At 40.5% G+C, this 13,172-nt stretch overlaps 1 protein-coding gene across 1 annotated transcript in view; it reads right to left on the bottom strand.

The window, feature by feature from the left end:
- Nucleotides 1–13,172, bottom strand: part of lama2 (laminin, alpha 2) — a 332,854-nt gene that overhangs the window by 134,561 nt on the left and 185,121 nt on the right. Inside the window, exons 21-22 of the mRNA XM_078173904.1 lie at nt 11,692–11,903; nt 961–1,067 (exon numbers count right to left, since the gene is read on the bottom strand). Of these exons, the coding sequence (XP_078030030.1) occupies nt 961–1,067; nt 11,692–11,903 (319 nt within the window). The remainder of the gene's footprint in view (nt 1–960; nt 1,068–11,691; nt 11,904–13,172) is intronic.

Raw genomic sequence — 13,172 nt, 5'->3', positions numbered from 1 at the left:
ACACCAACAGAGAGGCCGAGAGAGGGAGGAGCCACAGACACTTTGTCCTTGTTATATATGTCTTGTATATCAAACGTCTGTGTTGTCGCTGCATTTTTTAAACACATCTGTCATCTGCATCCAGGTGCTGTCTCCATGTCACAAAATAGACTACAACTACCAAGAAGAACAGCGACATGCTATGATTCACCTCACACATAAACTAGCAGCACAGCACTGTACTCCACGTGTGCTGCTGTAATTTCATTCATCTCACAGACTGATTCAGCGTAGCATGTGCAACATATAGACCGATGTCACACTGCAGACTAATTAACAGACAGATTAAACAGAGGAGCAGCTCTGTGTCTCTCTGAGTGTTGATGGAGAACTTGTGAGTGAGTGTATGGGGCGGAGCTGTGACGAGAGTGTGAGAGACGAGAAATGAAATCTGGTATGTGTTATGTAACGCAACTTGACCCTATTTCGATATAAACGGTATTGTCTAAATTTATATCTTGCCTGAAAATATATTGTACACAGTCGTTATATATATGACAGAAAATAAGGAACAGCATAATAGGTCCCCTTTAAACAATAATAACCGATTTGAGTGGAATATTAATCTAATGCTGCACGTGTGACGTTACTAATCATGAGGCAACCAGGCCTGACAGCTGACATAGCAAAAACTGAGGTGCAGGAAAATGTAAAAATATACATAACAAACTGATATCTGCAGGATACTGATGAGTAAGAAGGACTTTAAGGGTCTCTAAATTCCCTTAACTCCTTATACTAACTCATTTATAGCACAACAGTAATTATTAGTAGTGAATTACAATTTGACGGAACATAAATCAGCATAGAGTAGAAAAAGTACAAAAATAAGGCAAAATACAAATAAAAAGGCTGCACAGGAATGGCGCCAACGCATTTACAATATCTGTAAAGATTATTGGCATCTGTCACTATACTCACCATGCACTCATCACACTGTCGTCCAACCACGTTCTTCTTGCACTCACACCCTCCGGTCTCCTTGTCGCAGATCTCAGATACAGAGCCATTCGTATGGCACTGACAAGCTGCAGGAGAGGAGACAGCATATTTAACATCAATTGTAATTTTTCTAATGGCACCATTTCTACATGATTACATAAAGTAACACATATTGGTTTAACAATAGCACAAGTTGGTGAGTGTGTTTACTTCACACTACAGTCGGCTGGATGAGCTCTGATCCTGCTTAAGGTCTTCTTCAGGATTAGCTGTCGATATGCATTTTAATATCCCTCTGACTGCACTTTGGAGAAAATCTCCTCCTCCTCAAATAGATTCTTCAGTCTAGTGGGCTGATTTAGTTTTGCCAGATTATATTTTGAATATTAAAGACACATCAAGTTTGACAACAGGCTAACTGACAACACAAAGACACGTTCACATTTTCAATAAATTTTCCAAATCATACACATATATTCATTGCTATAGTCTTTTTTACATGTACAAATTGAAGGAACTGACAGGATTACATTCACTTGAACTGTATTTTATATGACTTTATGTCATAAATAAATTGACTGAATTGCCCTGTTTGCTCTGAAGAAAAAGTGATGTTGAGGGTGAACAGAAAGCAGAGCTAGTAAGTTCTCCTTCCAGACAAAGCTTCAATCACCAAATCCGAGTGAACCTCTTCACCACCTTCAATCCAACCAAACACCGACAACAATTAAGGACATGAAAGATGACACGACTGAATCCTCTATTTTAATTTGTCTTTAATTCAGAAGCCAGCTAAAAACCACATCAGGGCTCTGAGAGCTGTCTGGCAGTGTGAAAATGCCTCCTCGCTGCTACTGAAGGAAAATAAAACACTGAACTCAGACATTCATCAACTGCCCCTGAAGCTACAATGTGCCAGCCAAGACCATTTCAACAAATCTTCTGAAATGTTGCCAGATAACAAAAAAAAAATTTGAATTAGGTACAGTTGGGCTGAAATGAAAGGAAAATAAACTAGCTCTGTGAATGCCGAATATAGCTACCTCAGAAGAAAAAATCCTGAACACCATGATTTGCCTAAATTATCATGACATTCAGCAACAACAAACATCCAGACATCATCAAGATATTTAGGTCTTAAATGTTCTCTGATGAGTAAATCCACAGTTTTCAATAAGAAAGAAACGTTTCACATTTCATAACAGTTTATCCCCTCCACAGCTCAAAGATGAAGATGCAACAGAATACAACTGACTGTGCTAAAACAAAGCAGGTGCTCCTGATACAAACCCCTTTAATTCGTCTAAAAGGACAAGGTACACAAGACTAACCAGTCGTCTTCAACGTCAAAACAAAGCAGAATTTTTGGAGGGGGTGGGGGGGTGGGGGGAGGGGGGGGCATTCATTTATTTTCTGTAACCGTTTATCCTTTTGGGGGTAATGGGGGTGTTAGAGCCTATCCCAGCAGACATTGGGTGAGAGGCGGGGTACACCCTGGACAGGTCACCAGACTATCACAGGGCTGATACAATAGTCCTTTTTGAACAGGAATTGTGCAAATTTGCAGGAAAGCCCAATCAGTCTTCTTTCAGCACTGGCAGTATAAAAACAAAATCGGGGAGTGCAGCAAACTTTTGTTTAATACAGAATGCGCCTTTGTTGGGGCAATGGGGGGCGTGAGCAAGTAACAAAATGTGTAGCTCAGCATATGACATAAACAGTGACTTGGGAGGGAAGTCCTTCGGCGATTTTCTCGTAAGTCAGCCCGTTCTTCACCGTTCCTGTCATCTGACGGTTAATGGCCTCTTCGTTTGCGAGGACAAGGAGGGTGCACAATTCTTTGTCTCCCCAGTTGCTCATCTTTACAGTGTCTGTCAGGTTTGTGTTTCCCTCTTGCTACTAGCTGCTCGCTAATTCCTGCTTATCCACCACCAGTGGGTCGCGTCGTGCGGCGTCATCAACAGCTCCTCCCACAAGTCTCCAACAGCCCCTCCCGTGGCAGAAGGCCGCCTCGGCCTTTTTTAAACTAAAAGGGTTCCGCCAATATGACTACCCTACGAGGCGTAAAATTGGGCACCTCGGATCAACTCGCCAATCCGGCTCTGTGTGTCATTCGCGGAAAATCTGGCAGTGTAAAAGGGGCTATAGAGACAGACAACCATTCACACTCACATTCACACCTATGGACAATTTAGAGTCACCAGTTAACCTGCATGTCTTTGGACTGAGGGAGGAAGCCGGAGTACCTGGAGAAAACCCACGCTGACACGGGGAGAACATGCAAACTCCCACACCCTGTGCTTAAACTAGAAACCCTCTTGATGTAGGGGGAGTTCAGTCCCTTTCATAATGACAGTACATTGACCTAAATATTATAAATCATCAGAAGATTCTCATCTCTGCCTTGAACCTTATTTCTCTGGCGTTGAGTTCATGGCCTTTGTCATGTGCATGCAGTTTTTATGCTTTCTGAATGGGTTACTTACAGGAATATCAAAACCTATTCCCACAAACGATCTTTCAAGTCTAGTAGTGAGGTGTTTGAGAGGATGCACCTTCCCTGTATCTGACTGTGGTGCTAAACCAAAGTTCATTTCACTCTAATGTTGAAGGTAAAAAGGTAGCACACAGACAGGTCTTCAGAACAAAGTTGACTGATCTCGACTGACCTTTTTTTTTTTTTTTTTTTTTGGCCAAGTAAAGCAAAACATGCTAACGTTTCAGCCTGCTGGGCCTCATCAGAGCTCATTCCAATCCTCTCTCTCTCTCTGTCTCTGTCTGAGATACTTCAACTTTATTTAACTTGTTTAAATCCTACGGGAATGGAAAAAAAGACACACCCACACACGCCAATCAGTCCCTTAGATATACAATTAAAAGCCTGAACATCACAGCTCCCATCTGGTGGATGGGCTGTCAGAAGCACACACAACACACGCACACAAAAACACACACACTTTTCTCAAGAAACGAGATACACACATCACATCACATAGACACACATGCGTACTAGTGGTCGCTTCTTTTACCTCCTGCCATTTCCTACTGTTAGATGTAACAGAGACAGAAGGACCGACCTGAGTGTGGGATGGGAAGTGAGAGAGAGAGGGGTACAACAGATGTCCACACACACACACACACACACACACACATACAGAAATATGCAGAAAACACACATACCATACACAACATACATTGATTTACATAGATACGCAGAGAGGCATGCATGCCCTCCCACACACACACACACACACACACCTACTCAACCACACACGCCTGACTACACATACAAGCAAACATGGACATTTACATCCGTCCCTGTTTCACACACACTCTCTCACACGCAGTCTCTCACCCCCCTAGCTTCACCCTTCGGGGACCATCTGGACTCCGTTCTGTCAGTCGCTACAATGCGAGCCTTGTTGTGGGATAAAATGTTGCTTTTTGTTGTGTATTTCTTTTTCCTCGGCGTCGGCCTTGATGGTGAAGATAACAATCTTCCTGCAACTTGAAATACATTATGTTCTGTTACCAAGCAATCTGCAATCTGTCGTATAAACAAACGTCAGGAGAGGCTAATGTGTATCTATTCTATATCATTAGCACTACAGTGGTGCATTGGTGAGAAGTCCAAGTGCCATACAGTCCATTAGGCAGTCATACAGTGCACACCAACAGCTAATTGAGTCCACAGTCGAGGTAAACAAGTGCACATAGAAGTAGGATATTTCTGTAAAGAGCACGCTGATGAGATGTGGTGTCCAGAGGCCTTAAGGCTTAACGACAAAGAGATGGAACGTTATATAGTAAATGCATTAAAACGTCAGCTTGATATATAATCTTTTGGCCCATTGCAACACAAATTAGCTTTGTGTAATGTTATTAGTAATGTTCCTGGGTTTTTGGGTTTGGAAAGACCTACTTGCAATACCTTTAAAGGGTGACGTCAGTATTTTTTTTTCAAACTTATTTTATTATGTTTTTGTGTCAAAGAGAATAATGAGGCAAACATTAGTTTTTTAGAAGTTGGTCCAGCATTGAGCGAGACGGGAGACGCGAAAAAGACGGCATAGGCCACGTCAACGAGCGCCCACTAGTGCTTGTTTTTGCCACTGACAGGCTCAGATTGTTATTGCACTTGTCAGACAACATAATAGAAAGAATCCCTACAGAGACAGACCTCTTTCCTGAAAGTAGGATCCTTTTCATAAAATAAGAAAATGCCCCGAAATCACTATTGTGAAATCCACCAGACTCCATTTAAATAAAGAAAAAATTGATCCTCATATTTTATTTATTTATGAAAAGGGTCAGTTTACATTAATCAACTTTTGAACATATGTCAATGCACCCGAATTAGCTGAAAGGCTAGTTTTCATCGGCAGTCCCTTTGCCAGCTGTAAAAATGCATCCTAGACAAATTAAAAACAACAACAAAATACAGCGTGTAAAACAGGTCAAAACATATTGCAGTAAAGCAAAAAACACATCACATATAATACTATAATTATTAAAAGTAGACTGAAACCAAATAATACTCAACAAATAAGAACATTTTGGTTCGTTTTTCTCACAATGATCAACTCTCATTTGTTTGAAATGAACCCTTAATTCACCCAGACAGACGAGAAAATACGCTGGTTCTACAAACGCTAAAATTAATGTTTATCTCAATGGAGTCTGGTGGGTTTGGCTACAGCAAATTCAGGGCTGCCTCTGGTTAAATAAAAAATGTCTTAGTATTCTACAAAAAGGTCTGTCTCTGTCTGGATCATTTTCATAATGTTGTCAGACAGTAATAATCTGAGCCTGTCAGTGGCAAAAACAAACACTTTTAGTAGACATTTATTGACGAGGCATTGGTACCAGTGGTTACATTGCAGCCTGTTTCCAGGCTGCCAACTTTCATTCATCACTTGGACACAAAAACATGGAAAAATAGGGTTCAGGTTACAAATGACCAAAGTTACCCTTTCAGTATTGCTCTTACTAGAGCCTAATGCACATCACATCTGCATATGAGGGATCTAAAGCGTGACAAGCCTCCATGACTGGTTATAGTTGCTAAATCAGATCATGTGAAATTTTGTGTTGTGTAAAAAGTGTCATCTGCCCCCATGTAGGACATGTAGAGAGGTTGTCAACTTGATTTACATACATTAAAATACTAAGAAATTTACATTACAAAAATGTAGCTTTTTCTTAATCAAATTTGTTTGTGTCCATTCACACTGAGCTTTCTCTTACTGTCAGCAATTACAAGAAAAGTGGAAATGTGTGTGCAAAATACATCTACTGTATAAACAAAATAAAAGATGAGTAATTTGAAGGGGTTTACTGTGCCAGATCAGAAAATTCATGGTTCGATTCAATACTGGACAGTGGTGTCATGATTCAGTATATTTTTGATACAGCAAAAAAGTATAAACGTCAGAGTAATTTCCTTTATTTTTGAAAATTTTAAATGTATGAAAACTGACATAATTTGGGCTTTTGTGTTTTGTACAAAGCAGGAATTACAGCTTGGCTGAAATGGACTTGTAAAAGTCTGGTTAAAGCAAAATCAGTGATTTCTCTCTAAACACATTATACTTGTTAGAAAATACTTGAGAACAAGTGAAAAACAGGGAACTGCTTAAGTACTGAACTGTAGAGTTAGACTGTTGAACTGTTTTTTTTTATTATTTCTTTGTCCAAGATTTTTTGGATGGGCCTAAAGGTCTGCTCAAGGACACACTGGAGTCTTCCTTAACATAACCCCTTACATACTATTTCAATACTACGTTACTATTGGCATTACAGCGCGAGTATCAGTGTATTTTCTTTCACCCACTCAGTCTAATAAGTATGTGAATGAACATCTCTGTGAAATGCCACAGTCATACAAACACAAGCTAAACAGCCATCACTAACGTACTTTTTAGTCTCTGTGGCAGAAAAGCGACCTAGCCCACCAGCAGCAACTGCTCACTGCTGAGGATGTGTGCTTTGTGATAATGTTAGCTGCTGTTAGCTGCTGAACGAGAAGCTACGGCCATGCAATGGCTGTTGCTTCTTGGTTCGGTGGGTTTGTGCTGTGCAACCGTAGACTTTGTGTGCTACTTAGTTAGCTGCTACCAAGAATCTGTCACTGTGCAGCAACTTGTGCTTTGGCTCAGTGCTTTCTTCAGTTTGTAATGCACACCAAACTGAAAGCCTCGTACCAAACGGTTCAATACGAATACATGTATTGTTACACCCCCAAGTAATTTGTCCTGTAAATAACAGTTAAACAAACTGATACTGACTTATTAAAGGCTGCCTCAATTTGGGCTTTGGCACGAGTTATTGTTGGTTCACACTCAGCTTTTCCAGGCTTTTAATTGTACTTTACTACTTTTTGGGGGCCTATCATTCCAATAAAGAGTCGGTGCCTCAGCACAGAGGACTGTACCACACACTCCATTAAGAGTGATAAAACTGGAATAGTGAGGTTTCCCAACGATCCCCTAAGAGGTTATTGATCTACCCTATGAAGTATCTATGAAACATTCATTAAGTCTCAGACGCACAGGAAGCATAATTACATTATTGAATTACTACATATCCACTTTGTTCCAGCGATCGGACAAATGTGTGACAGTGCAGTTCACACATCTTCACAACAACTTGCAAATGACTTTCTCCAATGTGAGAAATGGTCAGAAGGGATCTTTTTCCTGAATTTATTCCTCAAACAAATTGCTTTGTGGTCAAGTTTGCTTGCAAAATCAAACCTCTCTCCATTCTCTGACTGAATTACACCCGACCACTATTAGAGGGAGACACAAAATGGCTGCGGCAACAATGTCCGCAGACGGGAACTCTGACATCAAAGGAAAAAGTAAAGGATTTTTACAGTCTAATAGTGCACAAATGGACTTGGCCTGAACTCTCCTGCTCCACTCAATAAAATTCATTAAGACCAGGAGCAATAGGCAGAGCGAGGCAGGCGGAGAGGGAGAGGGATAGACTGACAGAAGCAGAGAGAGGGAGAGTTGTTGTGTTTTAATAATTCCTGGTGGTCATTCGTACAGGATCGATAACAACCCTCCAACTCCGAGACACGAGCAGCCGATCAGCACTGTAGGAGAGCAATAGATCAGGCTGATTAATCAATAACCATTTAGCTGGGTGGAGAGGGGAAACAACTACAGAACAATGGACTATCAAATTCACATTAATACCCCCCGTCAGCCTGTCTCCCTGCCTCTGGGTCTGTCTGACGCTTTTATATGTCTATTTATTGGCAGTGCCTGTCTGTCTCTCAGTGAGGTGTCTATCTGTTAACGTGTCTCTCTGCCTGTCTCGCTGCCAGTGCCTCTGTTTTCGTCAGCAGCGCAGGTTTTAATGAAGATCTTCACAAACAAACGCCATCTGTACGTCTGTATTCGCTGCCATCTCTCCTTTCCTCTCTTGTTCAGTCTCTCCACACTCTTTTTTTTTTTTTTTTTACAGGTATAGTTTTTTTTTTTTTTAATTCTCACTCTTAAACACAGCTGGCAGTCAGTGGGCCGCTCCGACATCACACCTCCTACTACCACAGCTGCTTGCCGATGCAGAGTCACACGCGCGCACACACACACACACCCCACACACTCCAGATGGTGTATCTACTCAGTGTTTTAGTAAAAGGATTAAAGGTATCATTTAGTTAAAATTGAGTTTCATAGGGGAAGCACTACTGTTCAGTGTAACGCCCCTGCTGAGACACTGAAGCTGCAGTATTGGCTTTTTTGTAATGATTTTTCTGAAAAGTAGATGATGTTTTTCCTCTTAACATCCCCATGTCTAGTAATTTTTTTTTTTTTAACAGCATTTTTAAAATCATTTTGATGGCAAACTCTTCATAGGAAATCTGAAGACAATTTGTTCAGTCGATATGTTGTTTTTAAACAGACTCAAATCTTATGCAGTGGCTACATTGAAGACGTAATGGATGCGGACTGTTCACTGAGTGGCTGCTGCAACACTATGCTTCCATTATAAACAATGAAACTGGCTACACCAGGTGTAAGAGCAGGGCATTAGTGGTGTGTATGCACCACAGAGATCTGCAGTATAAACATAAAGTTAGGCCAGTCTTTTATTTATATTTCTACGCAGCCTTTTTAAACAGAAATGGGTCACAAATCGTCGATAGGACCTTCAGGTTTCCTGTATACTTTGGAGAATAATTAGGCTAAATAATAGCTAGACATTTTCAGTTCACTGAACATGAGATGATTGCATAAATATCTGTTGAATATGAAGCCTGCTAGCTAAAAAATGACAGTTAGCATACAGACAGGAAGCAGGGAGAGCTTGGCTCATCCATCTTATCTTACTATATAATGACGAAAACTCTTTCTGTCTGTGTGTCTGTTCCACGTTTTTCTCCTGACTGACTTGGTCAATCCATGTGAAATTTGGCACAGTGGTCGAGGGTCATGGGAGGATGCGAATGAAGCAATATTACATCAATTGGCCAAAGGGGGGCGCTATAGCAACCGATTGAAATTGCAAACTTTGAATGGGCACATCTCATGCCCCGTATGTCGTAGAGACATGAAACTTTGCACAGAGATGCCTCTCCTCATGAGGAACACATCTGCCTCAAGAACCCATAACTTTCGGTTATATAGTAGTGTTGTCACAATACCAAAATCTTTGTTTCGGTACCAATACCAATATGAATTTCGATACTTTTCGATACTCTTCAGTACTTTTCCTAAGGAAAAGTCCTTTTGGATACAAACCTTTAGAACAATAAATAGTAGGGGTGTAACAGTACCAAAAAAAATCATGGTTCGGTAAGTACCTCGGTACGGACGTCACGGTTTGGTAACTCAAATGTTCCACCAAGTTTGTGTTGTCTCGTGTTGTCTCCCGTTGCGAGGCAGACTTTCTCTTGCCTTTTTTCACGTGCGCCAGCTGCAAATGTTGATACAGGTGTTGTCATACACACCACTTGCGCAATCTGTGCTCCAATAGGAACAAGAAAGGCGTTTGTGTGCATAATTGAGTAAAATAAATTAACTAAATTAATGAACTGAATCAGTTTCAAAGTACCGGTATTTTCCGAATGCAGTATAGTACCGTTTGGAATACACTAGTACCGCGGTACTATTTTAGTACCGGTATATCGTGCAACACTATTATATAGATTTTCTGCCATTTTGAATTTTTTGAAAAACACTTAAAATCGATCTCTTCCTAGGAAGTTTGACCGATCTGCATGAAACTCGGTGAACATAATCTAGGGACCAATATCTAAAGTTCTTATCTAGGCCTAACCGCCATATCTCTGTTTTACTAAACTTGGTAGATATGTAGAACAGGACGCCTCAAGGTGACTGGAGACATTTAACTCTAATTTGCAACTGGGTGGCGCTATAACAACAGAAAAATGCTTAAAAATGGCTAAAATTCGAACAATCGCTGTGGCTCCCCCTGTGGCCCAATGTTTTGTTTTTTTTTTCCCCTAATTTTTGGTGTGACTAAGTCATGGTATGGTATGCTGTACATAATCACGGAAACTGTCAGTGTGTCATTGTGTCAGTGCGCCCCACTTTTAAGTCAATACAACATATAAACACTTTAACTATCTGCCTTTCAACGTGCTACCTCAACTACTAATGTACAGTTTTAGCCCACTAACTATCCCACTATTGGCAATGGTACTACTGTACTTTCAATAAAGCAATCATACTATCAAATTCACAAAAAACTGAATACATTGCTCTTATTAATGGGTTCAGTTGACTATTTAATCTGCAATTTCCTATGACCTGTATCCTAAACACACAACATGTGAAACTATACGTGGGCAACTGTGCACTCAATGGGTATGGACTAGTAGGTATAACTGAATAAATAACCCAGCTATAAAAAACTTCTAAAGCTCAATAAACATGCTAAATATAAGTGTTAAAGCTACAATTTGTGATTTTTATAGAGGGAGTCATGTACTGAACTAGTGCAATATGGTGCCAAAATGTTATCAGGATACTATCTTTTTTTAAATTAAATTACTAATAACACCAACAACAAGTTGTTGTCTGTTAATTTAAAATGATCTTTGACAGGTAAGTTAGCCATTCTGGATATCGGCTACCTTGCATCAAACAGGGCCTCCACTCAGGAGACTTGATCACCCTGTCTGCATTTAGCTGGTGGTTGCTGACAGTCCCACATTAAACAAGGTGAAGAAACAATCGCAAAACAAAAGCTCACTGTCTTGTTTTGCCTGTGACTCATACAACCCTGCGCCAAATGTGTGCTGCATGCGTAGCCACTAAAAACATACATTACACGCCACACCAGCTCCGTCAACAGTGCACATCCTTCTTAAGTACAGCAGATGTATTACAAATGGAGGCTTTAAAGTTGACGTCTGAATTGTTTACTAATCCAACTGTAAATAAAATTATTACAGTGGTACCAAAACCTCATTTAGTAAGAAATCAGTATATTGGAGCATACAATACGGTAATATCACTCAGGACTCTAAAGCGATTGTAACTTTTGCTGAACAGCTGTCACTGTGGCACTGTGCTTTACTTGCTTTATTAGTTATGAGTTCAACTTTTAATTTTTTTCTTAACTTTAAACAATGACAACAGCGAATCACCGCTACTGATAGATTTACATGTATGTGTTTTGTTTTTGTTTTTTTCCTTCTGTATGCTTGTTGTTAGTCAGTGTACTTACCCTGGCAGTTTTTAGCTGTGACGGCATCTCCGTAGTAACCATCAGCGCAAATTTCACACGACGCGCCGCCATAACCTTGGCGACAGCGCAGACACTGGCCTGTGATTGGATCACAGCTGCCAGGTATGGATAGGTCGAGGTTGCTATGGCAATCACAGGGCTGGCAGGATCCCCCTGGCACTCTGGGCTGGCCGTAATATCCGTTGGCACACCTAGGAGGCGGCAGAGAGACACAGAAACGTGTGATGATGCTGTTTCATATTGGAAGTACTGTAAACAAGATGTGCTGCCCAGGAAAAGAGTTCAGCAGTTAATAAAAAAAGGATATGTTGGGATATTTCAGAGGGTCTAGTATTTATTTGGCATCATATATTGCGTCGGCACATCAACACAGAAAGCAAAGCTAACATGCCACATAAAGGTCTGTGCAGAGTTTTTTCGGGATTTTTCAAATTGCTGACTTTGGTGACGCCCGAGGCATCAAAAAGGCACTAATCTACCCCGCTGAGGATGACTGGGTTGAAACTGACTGCACAAACTTTCCTCCGAGTGTCTCCTTTTTTCTACAAACAAAAACGTATGTCATCAGTATAATCTGAAAGACACTATAATTATGACGATTCCTCACATAGGGGCTTTAAAATACCTCAACAATTGATCACCAACCCACCTGGTGTGCTTTCAAGCTGTTGCAACGAGATGTCATCCTGTTATTCTCCTTCTCAGAATACAATTTTAGTTCGGGATAATACTACATCAGGTCTTATTGAAAGAGCGGGTAGTGCAATAATGTCTCTAGAAAATTTGCTCTGCTTTCATGTCGCAAATAATACTTGAAAATGCAGCTTTCCTCAGCTTTCAGGTCTGCGAGGAAATATGCAGTGGCTCACCTTGTCTTCTTTTTTGTGTCTAACAACTACAGAATAAACAACTCTCAGATTTCGGCATAAGAACATTATGAAAATATTGTTTACCTCAGCCTCCAGCTTGTGTGACAAGAACACACTGATCTCCAAATACAAGATCAGTAATTACAGCAGGTCTCATCCCACAAGGGCTGGCAACCGATATCCAATCACAAAATAAACAATCACTAAAGCTCATCTAGTGGAGTCCATGGGAATCATCAGTATTGTTACGGGTGTGTCTTTGACCAGTGAGACTGCTCAGCTGAAGGCTGCTGTGTAATTCATATTAAACACGCACTCGCATCACACACACACACACACACACGCACACACACACACACACACATTAACTCATAGATGTACACACAAAAGAGCTGCAGGGCAACGGAGCCAAACCAAACATCAACAGATATCAAATGAAAGTTTATAAAAAAAATAAGCTTTACCAGAGATTTAAAAAAATGTAGATTTAATGCCTTCAGGCAGTAAGTTTGAAAACAGATTATGTGCAGCAGACTGTCCAGGTTTTAGTCATGAAAATATTCATATAACTGAACTACTGTTATAAATCTG

Source organism: Epinephelus lanceolatus, chromosome 13, assembly GCF_041903045.1.
Source record: "Epinephelus lanceolatus isolate andai-2023 chromosome 13, ASM4190304v1, whole genome shotgun sequence".
Lineage (NCBI taxonomy): Eukaryota > Metazoa > Chordata > Actinopteri > Perciformes > Serranidae > Epinephelus > Epinephelus lanceolatus.
Note: the sequence above shows the minus strand (reverse complement) of the source record. Positions and strands in the feature narration are given on the sequence as shown.